Here is a 16,825-nt window from a genome sequence, read left to right on the forward strand (position 1 = left end):
AGGAAATTGGGCCTCGCTGAGCTATTTTCATCGGGGCAGGAAGAGGTGGGGGGAAGTGAGAAGACTGTTCGTTCTGGCCCGAAGTGTTAATGTTTTCTGTGGGGGCCCCGGGGGGCAGGAAAGGACTGGCCACCCAGCAGGGTTTCTGGGATAGAAGGCTGCCCGGAGGGAGGACAGTGTGAGGCTCCAGCCCCCATCACCTGCCGTTTTCCTCTCCTCCTGCACCTACGCAGCTGTTGAGGTTTGCTACTAGCTGGTGCCATCAGCCCAGCAGACACCAGCCTGAGAGCCTCAGGGTCCCACAGATACCACCACTGAACGCATCCTCTCCCCAAATCTGCTGTTGTCCCCACGTGAGGAGCGCCAGTGCCCATCTGGAAACCCATTCTTGGTGCTTCTCTTTCGTGTTCTGGATCCAATCCTCCACAACCTCCTGTGGGCTCACTTCCTAGCGGTGTTGTGACTCCATCTGTAGTCACACTAACCTGGGCTCCACTCCCAGTTTACAATGGTGTGATCCGGGGCACATCAATTTACTGTGGGCCTTGGTTTTCTCATCCATCAGATGGGAGATGAGTACTGACCTCACAGACCTGCTGTGAGGACTAGACGAGAGAATGCGAGTGTTGGTGAGTGACTCCTAGAACAGCCTGTGCTCAGGCTCTTCCAGGCCATCTCGCCTCTCCCCTGAGAGTCCTCTTCATCTCCCGCCCACAGATGAGCTCACTCCCTCCAGTGCCCTCCCTCCGGTGAGGCTAGACCGCTCGCTCCCCCTCCTTGGGCCTTGGCTGCCTCCACTCTCAGGGCCCCCTGGCTCCCTGGGGTAGGGAAGGCATGTTGTCCTCCGGACCCTGTGGGCCTCCCAAGCATGTCTCCCAGTGCCCTCCCCTCACAAGGCACCTCTGGCAGGGTAAGGCACAGTGTGCTCCTAAGTGCTCCCTGCAGCCTGAACTACTGCTCCACGCATGCCTCACATGGTGGAAAACGCTAGGTCCCGGAGCTCCTCCATGGGACGAAGCTCCTCCTGGGCAGGAGCTGTGACTTCTTCACTGTTGCAGTCCAGAGCCCGGCACAACACCTGACCCACAGGAGGACCTGTTCAGTGGACGAGGCCGACCAACTGTAGAGTGTGGCCGTGAGGTTGAGAGAGGCCACTCACAAGTGTCCAGGGTCAGCCTCAGGCCAGTCCAGGACATGAAACTCTTTAATGGCACGTGGAGTCAGCAGGTATAAATGGCTTACTTCCATCAATGCCTGGGTGTGCTGATCCACCTCAGACTCTAGTAACAGTCTCTGGTGCTTGACCCCAGGGCAACGGTGAGAACAGGAGTGTCTTGGATCTCTCTCACATCCAAACTGAATTTGGGATCTTTACTCCCTGGGGGTGGGTACTGGAGCCTGGGACATGAGTCAAGCTGTTTTTTTCACCTCTAATGGTGGCACTATGTGTCTAAGTGTGGCAGGATGAATGTAAGGCAATATTAATATTGCCTTTAAAGTGAGGAACCCAAAATAAAATGAGCTGTTTGTTCATTCATATAATTTGGTAGATCTCATACCTATTCCTCAATGTTTATGGGGCAGGACTCCGGAGCTGCGGCTGTTCAGTAGGAAAGACCAAAAGCAAATGGTAAACAAGAGAGAAGACACACATGCATGCACAAATAAAAACAGCAGCACCACCACCACCACCGCCACCACCAGCAAGCCACGGAACGCTGGGCCTGAGAGGCTGCCCAGAGAGCCGTCCTGACTCTGAATTCACAGGAGTCCTCGCTACAAACTCCACCCTTCTATTCTATAGAAGTCTTAGCCAGGGCAGAACATCGGTTACTTGTGGAAGACTCAAGAATCAGATCTGAAGTCTGCTCTCCTGGCCTCTTGGTAAGCTCTGTGGTGAGGGAGATTCGGCAGCAAGTGGGGGGGCCCTTCCCCTGGCAAGGACCCTGAGGGGCCCACGGCAAGGCCCTGCTGCTGCTCTCTCCTTAGCCTCGTTCCCACGGTGAGCCTGGCTGCGGAAAGTCAGTGTAGGTGCCGAGGGGCCTTCCAGAGCAGGTGCCGCCATTTTGTCTGGCCTGGAGGCCCCTCCAGCCAAAAAATGGAGCGTAGAGATTTAAAATCCTTAGAGGGATATGGGTAACAGTGCTTTCCATTCACGTCTCATTTTTTGGGATATCAAAAATGGGAGTATAAAGAGACCTCTAGAGGTAGATTTTGGGAGTACATTTAGGAAAATTTCACAAGCCCCTTTCCTGCCTCTTGTTAAATGTAAGGACTGTAATAGTTCAACTGTCTTTGTAGGGTTGCTCTCCAGGGGAAGGAGGAACTTAGTTTGAATTTTTCCTTAGTGCCCATAAAGTGCAAGTAGCATCTTAGTCTTGGGTTTTGAGGCCTCTCAAAAAGAGGAGATAATTCAATTTCAGGTCTCCACAAACCTTTTTAGATTTCACTGGATATGCTCATTCCAGTGGAATGCAGTCATTTAAAAATTATATTTGTATTCCCACTAAAAAGACCCAAATTATCTTTGCCTTTGTTTTTTGTTTTTTGTTTTTTTTTTCCTCAAGATGGAGTCTCACTCCATCTCAGCCTCCCAGGCTGGAGTGCAGTGGTGTGATCTTGACTCACTGCAACCTCCGGTTCCCAGGCTCAGTCGATCCTCCCGCCTCAGCCTCTTGAGTAGCTGGGACCTGGCTAATTTTTGTATTTTCTGTAGAGATGGGGTTTCACTGCATTGCCCAGGCTGGTCTCCAGCTCCTGGGCCCAAGTGATCACTCGCCTCGGCCTCTCAAAGTGCTGGGATTACAGGCGTGAGCCACTGCGCCCGGCCTATCTTTGCCTTTTTCCATCACTGACTACCCCAGGGCCTTCATAGAACTGTCACTTGCCATGATGACTATCCTGCCACCTGTGTAACAGTCCACCAAACTCCTTGGAGCCACATCTGCTTAGCATGGTCTCACAATTCTAGTCTTACTACCACCTGCCACACCCGTCAACTGAGATCTCCTTCCTTTATTCCTTTCAGAAGCAATCTCAGAACACACCACGCCCCAAAATCCACCCTTGGTCTTGGGGCTCAGGAAAACCCAGAAGTTTCTTAGGGGGAGCGGGGCTGGAATGACAAAAGTGCCTCTAAGCCCCTCACCAGTGTGACCAGAGTGGTGAGGATAGGAACCAACAAGGTTCTCAGTTCTTGCCACCAGCCAGGTCTCCTGGCAGAGCCTGTGAGCATGGCGCAGGGCACAGGGAGAGCATGGGAGGCACCCTGGGTTCCATTTCCCACTGGCCCTCTGTGAAGGGAGTGGCACCCGCTTGAAGAGGGAAACAGACTCAAGCAGAGACCAGGCGCATGTGCAGCTGTCCTGATGGGGAGAGAGCTGGCTGCAGGAACAGTGATGAGCTAAGACAGCCAGTGGTATCTCAGCCCTAAGATAGAAAACTGAACTTATAGCTGAGTGTGAAGAGGTTTATTTACTCCATGAGACCTACCAAAGTGGATATTCCTGTCTGTAACCTAGCAGACACTTCCAGAGAGTTCTCCAGCAAATCTGCTACCAGTGGAACCAGAGACACATTTTGCCTAGAGAGATGTGCTTTTCCCTCTCAAGTAAAAAGGGAACCAGAGGTTTTGAGACATCACTTTCACCCAGCTACTGACCGAGGATGCCAATTAAAAACAAATCATGGCCAGGCACAGTGGCTCACACCTGTAATCTCAGCACTTTGGGAGGCCAAGGTGGGCGGATCGCCTGAGGTCAGGAGTTTGAGACCACCCTGACCAACATGGTGAAACCCCATCTCTACTAAAAATACAAAAATTAGCTGGGCATGGTGGCAGGCGCCTGTAGTCCCAGCTACTCAGGAGGCTGAGGCAGGTGAATCACTTGAACCTAGGAGGCGGAGGTTGCAGTGAGCCGAGATCGTGCCACTGCACTCCAGGCTGGGTGACAGAGCGAGACTCTGTCTCAATAAAAATAAAAAACAAAAACAAAAAAACTCAAATCCTTTCCACTGTCCTTGCCACAGAAGCATTCCCATTTTTATTGAACAGAAATTAATATAGTCTCACACATTTTTTTTCTTGGAAAATCTTAGTATATTGAATACAGGCCCCCATCTTGAGGCCTCTGGTGAGGATATAATGGGACATTTACAGTGCCTATACCTGAGGCCCTCTCCCAAGAGCCATCATAGGCATGTGATTTCATGTCTGGCACAAAGTGTGAGCACATCATAATCTCTAAATAGCTGGCTCCACAAGTCACCCTAAGGAACCCCAGGGCTTCTCTCTTCCTCCCAGTCCTCACTCTCCTGTGATCCCATGGAGTAACTATCAACAAGCAGGTCAGCTGGGGGGAGTCAGGAAGAGGAGGAATAAGCTCAGTTTCCACTAGCACTATTGGCTAAAACAACTCCCAGCAGCTCCCTCTGCCAAAAAAATAGGGGTGGGTAAGGGAGCCCCTTGAGGGAGGCAAGAACCTAAATGTATCTCCTAAAGCCAAGTAAGGGGTAGACCAGGGTAGAGCTGCCTCAGACACAGGGCACGGTTAAGGCAGAGACACCATCTTGACGGAGGATGCCAATTAAAACCAAATCCTTTCCACAGCCCTTGCCACAGAAGCATTCCCATTTTTGTAAAACAGAAATACAGTCTCACAAATATTTTTTTCTCAGAAGATCTTAGTACCCTGAATACAGGCCCTTGCCAATCAGGAATGGGAGCCTTGCTCACAACCCCAAGCGAGCGCCTCCCAGGTGTGTGCGTGCCCAGCAAGCTTGGATGGGGCAAAGCATTGGCAGGGAGGACAGTACTGGCACGGAGTGAACAGGAACTTTCATACCAAGTCTAGAGAACATACATGAGTTTAGAAAATAAACAAACCAGACAGACAGATTTACATTTGCCAAAATGATGTGGAACACAAATGGACAGATGGAAGCCAGGCCAGGAGTGGGAAGGCAGGGAGTGAAGCAGCCCCTGGGCCCCAGCGGCTCCAGTCCAGGCCTAACTGGCAGGAGTCTGGCCCCGTGGTCGGCGCTCCCTCCTCCACGCTCAGGCAGGAAGCGGGTCTTCCCTGGGCCTGTGCAGGAGAAGCAGGGGAACCGATACTGCCTCTTTTGGTCTCACTGAAGATGAAGAGGCCTGGGCAGTGCCTTTAGAACAAACTAAATAGAAAATGACTCAAGAAAGCCCTTTGAAGGGCTGGAGAAAGTGTCTCTAGGGAATTCCAGCTTCCCCTGCCACAAGCTTGTGTGGGGCCAGAGCGTGCTTGGACTGTGTCTTGCACAGGCTGATGGAGAGTGGCAACCACAGAGGTCGTGTGGCTCCAACGCCTCCAGCCACGTCGCTGAGCGAGTAAAGCACTGGACCCGTGATGTGGCTGTTCTGAAGCTGAAGTGAGTCTTCGTTCGGGGAATGTTTAAGAGGATTCAAATAACACGGTGTGAAGGACAATCTCTGTCGTGAAACCCGGAGGGGACATCTGACTGAGTCCACTTGGGCAAGATGTGGATTTTAGAAAAGCAGTTTTTAGAGCCCTTGAATGGGCACATTAACTAAAAAGGCGCTCGGTGCTCAACGTGTGATTAACCTGATCCTGTGTAAGACATTAGCTAGATTCAGTTTAGCATCATAAGGAGGAATAAGGGGCACAGTGACAACCTGATCACCTGTGAAGTTACAGCTCCAGGGAGCATAAAGGAGCCCTAACTTGACCTCTCCGCTGGGATCCAAATCCAGTAGTATGTACAATGCAACTGGTAACCCAAAGCTCATGGATCACAGAGCCATGCCCTAGCCTCTAAAATGCTGACTTTCACATCCCTCTCCGATCCTAGCTGAAACACTTTTCTTCTGAGGAGCTACGGCTTCACTTTTAAGGGGTTCAGGCAATCCTTCCAAGACCTTCGTAGAGAGGTGGTGTCTGTCTGCTCAAACTTCCTGTTGATGAAAACAAGACCAGGCCACCTGACATGGCACCTGCAAGGCCGTGATGTGGGGTGGAGAGTGGTTAGGCCAAATCATAAGTTTTGCTTCTTTCTTCCTATCCTAATATTCTCACTCAGAGCAAGGCTGGCTCATTGCAAAAAGCTCAAGGACTCTCCCAGGCCTTCTTACTTCCTTTCAGCAACTGGTCTCCAGCACTAGCACACCCCAGGCCTTCTTGGCAGGAACTGCAGGGCAGGAGATGGGTGTACCAGGGTGAGAGCAGGGGTAAGAGCACAGGGATCGTCCCCCACCAAGTTCATGTTCAGCAGACTGCCACTCACCAGGTAAGCAGACCTCAGAGCACAGCTTATTGTCCAGTGCTTTCACGCTTGCGATGTCAAAGTCATTGTTATTGTCACACTCCATACCTAGAAATGCGCATGTCCTCTGGCCTGTAATGGAGTTAATGCAGTTAGAGAGGTGCTGGCTATGTTTTTCTCTGCATTGCTGTCCTTAAAATAAAAATCTTAAGGATGGAGACCAAAAAAAATCAAATAATGTGTTAAAAAAGACAATAATTTAGTGGGTAAAGAGTGGACAAGAAAGGAATCACATTGTGTGGCATGTCTGTATTCTCACGCTATCCTGCTGTTTCCCTAGAGCCCTTTCCGTCTGCTGTTCCCTAACAAGTCAGATCACTGAGGAGGGCTGTGGGACACAGGCTCAACAGAGAACACTAGAGCGAGCAGAGCTGGGCAGAGGCCAGGCTGGTGAGGCTGCAACCAGCCGGCAGAAGCTAGGGAGGGCCAGTGGGGAGGTCATCCTGCTCATGCCTGCGTCTGCCTTGGGTGCGAGCTGGGTGTGTTTATGACCACATGGCTCTGCAAAATAAGTACATGAAACAACAACTAAAGGTCTTAGGGTCCATAATTTTGCATATCAAATCAGAATGACTACATTCACAAAATTATGATTTCCTTTCTTACGAGACCTCAGTTGTTATTTTCAGTGTGTTTTAAGTGGCTAACCAGAAATCTACGGACATGTAAGAAAGGAAGGGAAAAGTTTTAAAAGGTGTCTTTTTTTAAAATCAAGCTCCCCTCTTTTTTTCTCAGTGAAAACAGAGAGAATAAAACAAATCTATTCCACGGGCTAGGGAATGTCAGGTGAAAGCACCTGGCCACACTGTACTTCTTAGAAGCAAATATTCTATGGGAGAAATAATCACAAGGGGTAACGCTAGAGCCTCAAGCACTGAAGTCATCAACTGAGTTGGTGACACTCCAAACCCCCTTGGGCTGGGGTGCAAGAGCTGACGGAGGCAGCCTTGGTGGCCACCTTCTCCTTCAAGCTCCTTGGCCAGGCGGGACCTGTCATGTCCACATGCGCACCTCCAACACTTCCCAAGCGATGGCCAGCACTAAAGCAGAAGCAATAGGATGACATCTGCTGGCGCTTCTGCATCCAGGCCGGGCATATGTGTGCTCTGGAGGCGCCCCTAAGGGAGGTGCCTCAGAGCAGCAGGAGGAAGAGTCTGGCTCCTGGAACACGTGGTGTTCGCTGCTTGGGGGAGACTTTCCTGCCCACCTTCTTCCTCCTATGTCCTTGCTCTGTGGGCCATTCCTTCTCTTCTAGCCTTCCTGGAAACAACATTCTTCCAACTGAAGATATAACTGAGGCCTGAATTATGGTAAAGGAAGATCATTACAATAGCCTTTAAAATACTTGCCTAAGCTGAGCTCCTGAAGAAACTTGGACCTGTTTCCTTGACCACGCCTTTAATATGTCTGCTGGCTCCTGAGAGTCCTCTTTTACAGTAATGTCGACCATTTTCCTAACTAAAGCAAGACCTGACCAGCTGCCAAATAGTCCTCCTCCTCCCCACAGTGGAAGAAATGGCTACTGCTGTTCAACACTGAGACTGCCAGAAGAGCTCTATGGGGCTCCACTGAAAACCTGCAGCAGGGAGGCTGATGATGGGAACTGCTTAGAGAGCTTCCGAATCTACTTGAGGTAAATATGGACCTGTATGTATCTCCTGCAGCACTCGCACCTGACATCCATGGCTCTGAGACCCAGAAAGAGCTGAGGAGGTTATAGAGGTCATCAATGCCCTGCTTGCTTTGATGTACCACTAAGACGACGACCTTTCCCTTAACAGTCCCACACAACTGAGCAGTGCCACCAAGTCATACCGGTACCCTTTTCTTTACCCCTTAAAGAAGACCCAGGAAAGAAATATAACTAAAGGAAGCAAAGGACCAGATCTTTTACCATCTTCCTGCGTGGGTGATCCATCCTCTTCCTCCATAACATCATTTCCCTAGGACAGAAGGAAGGTCCTGTGAGTCTATAAAGCAGCAAAATGAGTAAACTGATTGGCTGAAGACAGAACTAATCATCCTAATGGTATCTAACTCCAGGGCCTACGTTAACAGCATATACTTCCATCTGTGTTTAATATGCCTGAGAGGCTGAGTAGAGGCAGATTTTGCTTGGTGAGGCACCGTCTGCCTATAGGGATTAGATCCGAGCCACATTACCCATGTATGCTCAGAATGGTCTGTCAGGAACACCCTTGTTAATAGTTTAGCTGATACTGTTTCTCATGTGTGTGTGTGTGTGTGTGTGTGTGTGTGTGTGTGTGTTTTGAGACAGAGTTTCGCTCTTGTTGCCCAGGCTAGAGTGCAATGGCATGATCTCGGCTCACCACAACCTCCACCTCCCAGGTGCAAGTGATTCTCCTGCCTCAGCCTCCCTAGTAGCTGGGATTACAGGCATGTGCCACCACGCCCGGCAAACTGATACCGTTTCTCTAAGGTAGAAGTAAAAGTTACTAAATGAAAGAGCAAACTGTGAGATCATAAGACTTTGAGAAATTCCTTAAGATCACAAACCCCATCCAGATCCTCCATTGAGAGTAGCTGGCTCAAGAAGAGTTCTAGACCTCTCCCTGTGAGCCGGCATTCCACAGCACACCATGGGCTGTCTCACACTGAACTGTGGTCCTGTCTGCCTGCTAGACTGGGCTCCTAGGTGCAGTGGGTGGGGGTAGGCAGAAACCTCGCCACACAGATCTGTATAGGTCTGTATGTGCCCCAGCACCAATGAGCACCTGTGACACAGTCCCCCATGTAAATACTAGTGGAATGACGGACAATACATTCTTAAGGCCAGGGGCTGGCAAGAAAAGTTCCCTCTTGAACTCACTCTACACCAGTGACCCTGGGAACCTGTGGCCCCACTCACTGGACAGTCCACAGGCCCTGGTGCAGCCGCTCTCATCTCTACCCATATTCTACTTCTCACTGATCCAGGCATGTCCCCCAGGAAGACTTCGTCAGCAAAGCCTCCCGGCCCTGGTCCTTATTGGCATCCCAGCCAAGGCCAGCACTCCTCTGGCTATGCGAAGGGGCACCACTCCGTGCTGTTGGGGTTACCTCTGCATCCTGCTCTCCAGCTGGGAGGCCAGCAAAGTTGCTGTCTGGAGACTCCGCTGGCAGCCCCTGCAGAAGAGCACAGTTTTTACAGGCTCTTCCATCAAGCTCTCGTGACAGCAAACCCAAACCTTCTTCAGTACAAACTTGGCGTCAAATAGGAGGGTCAGACCTAAGGGAATGCCTTGTTTTCTGTGGCACTCCTGGCATTTTGGGGCGTTTTGCAGCCATGCATGGCAGACCTTTGGTTATGCTACTTTGGACATGTATGCAAAGAACAGAGAAGCCAGGGCGGTTTCCGTCCCTTCCCTTACCTCTCCTTCTTCTGAGGGGGCCCTGCTGGCAGACTGGGGGGAAGGGAGAGCCTCTCCCTCCTCTTCAGTGCCAGGGGCGACGTAGGAGCCAGACATGGAGGAGACGGTGTCGGTGCTGATCTGGGAGGATGCCATGGACATGACAGACTGGGCCAAGCTGCTGCTGGCAGGGCCTTTGGAGACAGGGGATGGGGAAGGAGCCTGGAGGTCAGGCAGGGCTTCTGCAAGCTTTCTGGGGAGCAGAGCCCTCTCCCTGCACTCAGGCAGTGAGGAGTGAAGTGGCCTTATCTTGCCCTCCCCTAAAAGTGGTTTTAGGTTTACGGTTTTCCAAAATTCTGTTCCTTTATATTTTAGAGCTCAGAACTTAGCCTCGGGGACAAGACATTTGCTTTTCCTTGTCATCATGCTAAAGGAAACCTCATGACAGCAGGACTGGGGCTGAGAGAACCAACACCCGGCTAGCTACAGGCAAGCCCGCTAACCCATGGTAGGAAAGCAAGTCCTCTTCCCTCTCAAGCCAGGGCCTACTTGTCATGCAGTCCAGGTATTAGCTTGCCACTCCCATGTCCCTTCCCAGAGGAAACACCAGGACACTGTGGGCTGGGTAAGGGGGAAGGACATGCAGCCACTCCCTGCTCCTCATGTACCTTCTGGGGAGGAAATAGTGGACGACAGAGGCGTCCCTGTACAAGACGACTGGTCAATAGCTCCAGATGACGACAAGGTGAGATTCTCACTTTCTGGAGTCACACCACATTCCTGGGGGGTGTGGGGGACACAACAGGACATGGAGCAAGTGCGAGTCACCTGTGCTGGAGAAAGGGGTCAGGGCGGAGGTCTGGGTAGAGATGAGGAGGAAAGGCGACACTGGGAGGGACTGAGTGGCATGCAGAGGCCGCAGCTTCTCTATTCCGTCCTCACTTCTCAGCCCAAGCCTGGAATGACTGCCTCCCAGGGGAGGCGCACACTTCAGTCAATACCTCCTGCCCAGGGCACAGCCATCTGCTGCGGCCATACAAAGATGCAGCTCGGGTGACACAGGTCACCCCGCAGCTGTGACATGGGGACACCCCAGGTTTCCCCAGGATTATGATCAGCTTTCCTTCTGAGGCAAAAGCATACAAAGACAGCAGAGGCCTTCCTGCCTGCAGGGTATCTCCACACGGACCCCAGTTAACTCCTGCCCAGCTGCTTTCTGATACAAACACCACCTTGCTCCCCAGCCTGCTGCTCCTCCCACGCCCCCATCTCTGATCCCAGCCCCCATCTGCCAGGCATCTGGGTGCACAGCCTCACCCATCCGAGGCAGATGCAAAGTTCTATGAACTGTGTCTCCATAATCCCTTCCCTTTCCTCCAGGCGCTTCTCTTTTGTCTTAGTTCAGGCAGTCCTTCTTGCCTGGGCTACCGAAGCCCTTTCCTGGCTGGGTCTGTCTCCTGTCTAGTCCAGGCTGCATGCTGCGGTCAGGTGGGCCTTTGGGAAACGAAGTGCTCACCGTGCCCCTGGCTTGCTCCGAGCCCCGACTTCCTGCTCTGTGCCTTTGCATGCACTGTCCTCTCCACATGGATGTTTCTCTCACCTTTTTCATATCTAAAAAACTTCAAGGTTTAGCTAAAATGCTACTCCGCCGTAACACATTTTCTGATTTCCTCCACTTACAATGATCTTGTCCATCTCTGACACAGCAATTTATTGTCTCTGTTTTGGGCACACTGCTTTTCTATAAAGTTTACTCAGTCATTTAACACATACTTACTGAGCAACAATGACGTGCCAGGCACATGCTATTCCCATGTATATGTCCTGTCCCAGCCAGACCTGAGCACCTAAGGGCAGGGACCACTTTATTTACCTTCCTATGCCCCACTCTACCTAGCTCAGTGCCCTACAGAGAGAAGCTGCATAAACCTTTGTTATGTGAGGTCTCTGTGGGACACACAGAGTAGAAAATTCCAGCCTTCTCTTCCATTCCTCCACGTGGGCCTCCTGGCACCCCCCAATTACCCTCAGGGCTTTCTCCTTGCTGTTCCCAGGCCTAGGGCCCTCTCTCCTCGTATATCTGCATAGCTAGCTCTCACACTTCCCTTGGTCTCGGCTCCTGGACCGCTTTTTAAGAATGGCAGCCCCCACTTCCAGCTGTGACACTCCCTTCCCACATGTCACACACGCTGATCCACAGCCCCACCTGGTACACATGTATTTTTATACTTACTGTCTTTTGTGTCCCCCACCCTCACCCCAGCTAGCAAGAATATGTTACGAGGGCAGGGACTTTTGTTGTGTCCCAGCTACTATACTCAGCATATAGCACAGTGCCTGGCAAATAACACAGGCTGCATATGCTGTTGAATGCATGAATCCAGTGAAATCTTTGCCACTGCCTCAGAGGGCGTTGAAAAGGTGTTTGATAAGTGAATGAGAGCAGAGGGACCTGATGAGCCATGCAGGTAGGAGGAAAGTCCCTGGAGTTCAACACCCAAGAATAGGAGAGGAATATCAATTACCTCTCCGAGATGCTGAGCTGATGGTCTCTGAGAGAGCTGTGTCTCCGACTCACTGCAGGAACGCTCATCTTCCTCTTCATGCAGCACGGAAGAGTTTTGGGAAATGGATCTATAGGAGTCCAGTGGAAAAGCAGCTATATCCAACGTCCATTTAAAGAACAGTACATACTGCAAGGGGAGCCGAGGGGAAAACCCAAATCTTTTTTCTTTATTTTTTGAGACAGGGTCTCATTATGTTTCCCAGGCCGGACTCAGACTCCTGGGCTTCAGCGATCCTCTTGTTGACGTCTTTAACAGAGGAGGAGTACAGCCTCCTGAGTAGCTGAGTAGGTCTGGGCTAACTTTCCTGGTTCAAAACCCAAATCTTAAGTAGGACTAGGGAGGTAGAAAAGAGAACCAGGGAGGGATGTAGACCTCTTTTGGGTGTCAGAAGTGCTAAGTTTTACCTTTAGCTCCTTTGATGACTTGCTGTCTAAACTTGGGAAAAACCACAGCCGTTTACAGGGTCTCAATATTTTCATCTGTAAAATACCCTCTGCTTTACTCTGCCACAGAAACCTTGTCACGATTTGTACCTAGCTGGACTTAGATGTTTAAGAGATATGGATCACAAGGTTCCTTCAGTCTTTGGACTAAGCAGTGCTCCCAGGGGCCTAGATGGCCCTATCCACAGTGTTCAATGTCCTCTTCCCTATAACCCATCCCCTATCCTTGAAAACAAAAAGAATACATAAGAGATTTGTCTCATCAGAATTTTCCTAAGTGCCTACATACCATCTTATTTTCATCTCTTAACGGATGGGATAACCTTCCCACAAGCAGCTCTGGGAACAGCCCAGAGGGTTACTCTGCCCTAAGGCCCCAGGATGTGGGCCAGCACCAAGGAGAGTTGAAACATCTCATCATGGATTCTGGGGGCAATACTGTGGAGCACTGGCTACTCACTTGGAGAGACTCTTTTTGAGTTTGAGTCCCTGGTTGCTGCAGTCAGACAGGCGGTCAAGAGGTGAGATGGTCCTGACAGGGGGCAGGTGGCCATCACTGCCATACGAAGGGAGCATTCCTGAGAGGTGGCCATCTCCAAGCACGTGAAGTGGAGGAACTGCTGGGGATGGGGTGAGGGGCCCATTGAGGGCCTCCAGAAGAGATACTACTTCATAGCCTGGTGGAATATTCTCTGAGGACTAGGGGAATCAGAGACAGGTTGAAAAATCAATTAGGTCCTTTTTGTTTTATGACATGATTATGCTACTTACTCTACACAGAAAAAAATGTTTTATATCTGTTCTTGGGGGGTTTGGTAAGAACAATTGTACTAGAGGAAGAGGTAAAATATCAAAGAACTACACATTGTAGATCCTGCTTATTGGTAAGCTTTTTCTTAATAATCTCTATTTTTTTTCTGATTATAACGGAAATATGTTAATTATAGGAAATTTGGAAAATATATTATTAGGAAAAAAATTAGGAAAAAAAATCACCAGTAATCAAATCACCAAAGTTACTTTTGTTAGCATTCTGGTGTCTCTTCTTCCCATTTTTTTCTGTGTACTATTTACACAGTTTTGATCAACCTGTAAATAACAATTTTATATTCTGCTTATTTTATTATACTTTCCTCTTTTTTAAAAAATAGAGATGGGATCTCACTATGTTGCCCAGGCTGGTCTTGAACTCCTGGTCTCAATCGATCCGCCTGCCTTGGCCTCCCAAAATGCTAGGATTACAGATGTGAGCCACCATGCCTGGCCAGAACATAAATATTTTCCTTCGTTTCTGAAGCCTCTTCATATATGTCCCCTTCTTACAGATCCCCTAAGTTTTCTAACTGTTCTCCTAGTGCTGTGTATCTAGTTGTGTCTAGCACATCCTATTGTAAACAAGTTTTGATGAACATCCTTGAATGCCTTTTTTTTCAAATTATCTTCTTCTTGTTAAATTCTTAGCTCTTAGATGATGAGGTATAAATGTTTTTAAGGTTCTTGATATATATTGCTGTTTTCCACTGTTTTGTTTCTTTCAGTGCCTTTTCTAGTTACACTCCTGTAAGTAATACAGAAGACCTATTCTGACTGCTTCCCTGAAAGCGGGGAGAATCACTACAAAAAAAAGTTTTTAAAATTTGAAAGTTGGAAAATGGTATTCTCATATTCACATATCATTGCTTTTCCTCTGATACATACATTGTAAATACTTTTTTTTTTTTTTTTTTTTTTGAGACGGAGTCTTGCTCTGCCGCCCAGGCTGGGGTGCAGTGGCCGGATCTCAGCTCACTGCAAGCTCCGCCTCCCAGGTTTACGCCATTCTCCTGCCTCAGCCTCCCGAGTAGCTGGGACTACAGGCGCCCGCCACCTCACCCGGCTAGTTTTTTTTTGTATTTTTTAGTAGAGATGGGGTTTCACCGTGTTAGCCAGGATGGTCTCGATCTCCTGACCTCGTGATCCGCCCGTCTCGGCCTCCCAAAGTGCTGGGATTACAGGCTTGAGCCACCGCGCCCGGCCTGTAAATACTTTTTAAAAAAACTACTATTTGTTGTCTAACTTTTAATTTTGGTCACCTATTAGACCTCTGACGTGCTAAACTTTTTAGGTAGTAAAATGTATGGCTCTTGCTTTCATGCTTAGAGAATCCTTTCCAATCTAAAGTCAACTAAACAATCGTCTATAATTTATTCTAGGTTTTTGTTTTGTTTTGTTTTTTTGAGACGGAGTCTCGCTCTGTCACCCAGGCTGGATGGAGTGCAGTGGCGCAATTTCCGCTCACTGCAAGCTCCGCCTCCCGGGTTCAGGCCATTCTCCTGCCTCAGCCTCCCGAATAGCTGGGACTACAGGTGCTCGCCACCACACCCAGCTAATTTTTTGTATTTTTTTTTTAGTAGAGACGGGGTTTCACCATGTTAACCAGGATGGTCTCGATCTCCTGACCTTGTGATCCGCCCACCTCGGCCTCCCAAAGTGCTGGGATTATAGGCGTGAACCACCGCGCCCGGCCAATTTATTCTAGGTTTTGAATGTTTTGTTTTGTTTGGTTTGCTGTAATGTTTGTTTGGTTTAATGCTTTTAATATAGTTAATTAGTTACTCCAGCTGGAATTTATTTGGTAAGGAGTAAAGTGCTAAACTGATTTTTCCTCCTGGAATAGCTAACTAATTATCCCAATACCATTCACTGAATAATCATCTCTCCCAGCAGTGCGTTAATCTAAAGAAAGACAGTATCTGCTCTTCTTTAACTGCAAAGCTTTCAGGTTTCACTCTAATATCAGCACTTACACTAGGAAACTGAGGGCACTTTATCTCAGGCACTGAGGCCACAAAACAGGATAAAGAAAAACAGTTACTTTCTTCGAAGATTTGAATAAAGAAAATAAATTGTATTTAAATCCAAAATAATCGTCCCATTGTTTCTGCCTGAGGGAGTTGGAGTTGAACCTGGCTGGAGTGAAACTGCAAGCAGATGGCTCTAGGAATGGTAAATATTAACTGGACACCAAGTTCCCAAAGAGGAAAAGGGAGGTTTTCATCACCAGTACTCAATCTTCCACAGTAATAATTTGGTTGTAACACATGCTCTCAGCTGGGCTGCTAAATACTGCAGCATACCCAGGTCTAATTCCTTGCTGCAATGCCACATAGAAAAGCATGAAAGGTTTAAAAAAGCCAATGAGGCATTTGCTTCAGAGGGGCCGTGGTTCTGAGCCCAACTTACTGAATGCTCTTCAGAGTCAGATGTCTGGGATGAGATGATGGGGTTAAAGCTGGTTGGGGACAAAGGGCCCAATTTTTTCCTCATGGCTCGGATCTGAAGCAGTGCCCGGAAGGCTGTGAAGAAGAAAACAGGCAATCAGGACATCCTGATGCAGGATTAAGGATGAACAAGAGCCCAGACAGAAACCATGATCCCTCCCAGCGCGCATCCGTTTGTCAGATCCAGCAGCAGCACATGCTTCAGTGTTTTGTAAATGTCCTCTTGTCCTCTCTCCCACCCACCAGTCCCCCTGCCACTCTGGGGCTTACGCAGTCGGCAGATGGGGCAGTTGTTGGCCTGGTAGCGCAGGGTGTCTGCACAGGTGTTACAGAGGCAGAGGTGGCGACAGGGCAGAATCAAGGTGTCCCGGACATCCGAGAGACACACCACACACTCGGCACTGTTATCACTCACTTCGTCTTCAGCCACCTGGTCGAGGAGAAAGCAATTTAGCCAGTGTCACAAAGCCCTTCCTGTCCCATACTTTACAGACAAGGCAGTGTGGCTAAAGAGCTAGGATAAGTAGGCTGGGCGCGGTGGCTCAAGCCTGTAATCCCAGCACTTTGGGAGGCTGAGACGGGAGGATCACGGGGTCAGGAGATCGAGACCATCCTGGCTAACATGGTGAAACCCTGTCTCTACTAAAAAATACAAAAAACTAGCCGGGCGAGGTGGCGGGCGCCTGTAGTCCCAGCTACTCGGGAGGCTGAGGCAGGAGAATGGCATGAACCCGGGAGGCAGAGCTTGCAGTGAGCTGAGATCCGGCCACTGCACTCCAGCCTGGGCGACAGAGCGAGACTCCGTCTCAAAAAAAAAAAAAAAAAAAAAAAGAGCTAGGATAAGTAATAAGAACAAAATCTGCATTGACATTGGACTTTGTCGTTTACCCAGT

The 16,825-nt window shown here is 49.4% G+C and overlaps 2 protein-coding genes across 16 annotated transcripts in view; one reads left to right on the forward strand and one right to left on the reverse strand.

Annotated features, from left to right (window-relative positions):
• Positions 1-16,825, forward strand: part of UBALD2 (UBA like domain containing 2) — a 258,780-nt gene that overhangs the window by 128,555 nt on the left and 113,400 nt on the right. The window lies entirely within an intron of this gene.
• The window catches only part of RNF157 (ring finger protein 157), a 102,471-nt gene that overhangs the window by 3,471 nt on the left and 82,175 nt on the right, over positions 1-16,825 (reverse strand). For 4 of the 15 annotated variants that reach the window (XM_077972891.1, XM_077972899.1, XM_077972904.1 and 1 more), the window contains 9 exons: positions 16,203-16,362; positions 15,895-16,007; positions 13,133-13,371; positions 12,188-12,296; positions 10,331-10,442; positions 9,684-9,856; positions 9,373-9,438; positions 8,207-8,255; positions 4,851-6,384 (listed from right to left, as the gene is read on the reverse strand). In XM_077972891.1, coding sequence (XP_077829017.1) covers positions 6,128-6,384; positions 8,207-8,255; positions 9,373-9,438; positions 9,684-9,856; positions 10,331-10,442; positions 12,188-12,296; positions 13,133-13,371; positions 15,895-16,007; positions 16,203-16,362 — 1,278 coding nt within the window. In that variant the 3' untranslated portion in view covers positions 4,851-6,127. Of the gene's footprint in view, positions 1-1,559; positions 1,601-4,850; positions 6,385-8,206; positions 8,256-9,372; positions 9,439-9,683; positions 9,857-10,330; positions 10,491-12,187; positions 12,297-13,132; positions 13,372-15,894; positions 16,008-16,202; positions 16,363-16,825 lie in introns of those variants that run through there. The other 11 variants (XM_077972890.1, XM_077972897.1, XM_077972903.1 and 8 more) reach the window with 7 other exon arrangements.

The sequence above is a fragment of the Macaca mulatta genome, chromosome 16, assembly GCF_049350105.2.
Source record: "Macaca mulatta isolate MMU2019108-1 chromosome 16, T2T-MMU8v2.0, whole genome shotgun sequence".
Lineage (NCBI taxonomy): Eukaryota > Metazoa > Chordata > Mammalia > Primates > Cercopithecidae > Macaca > Macaca mulatta.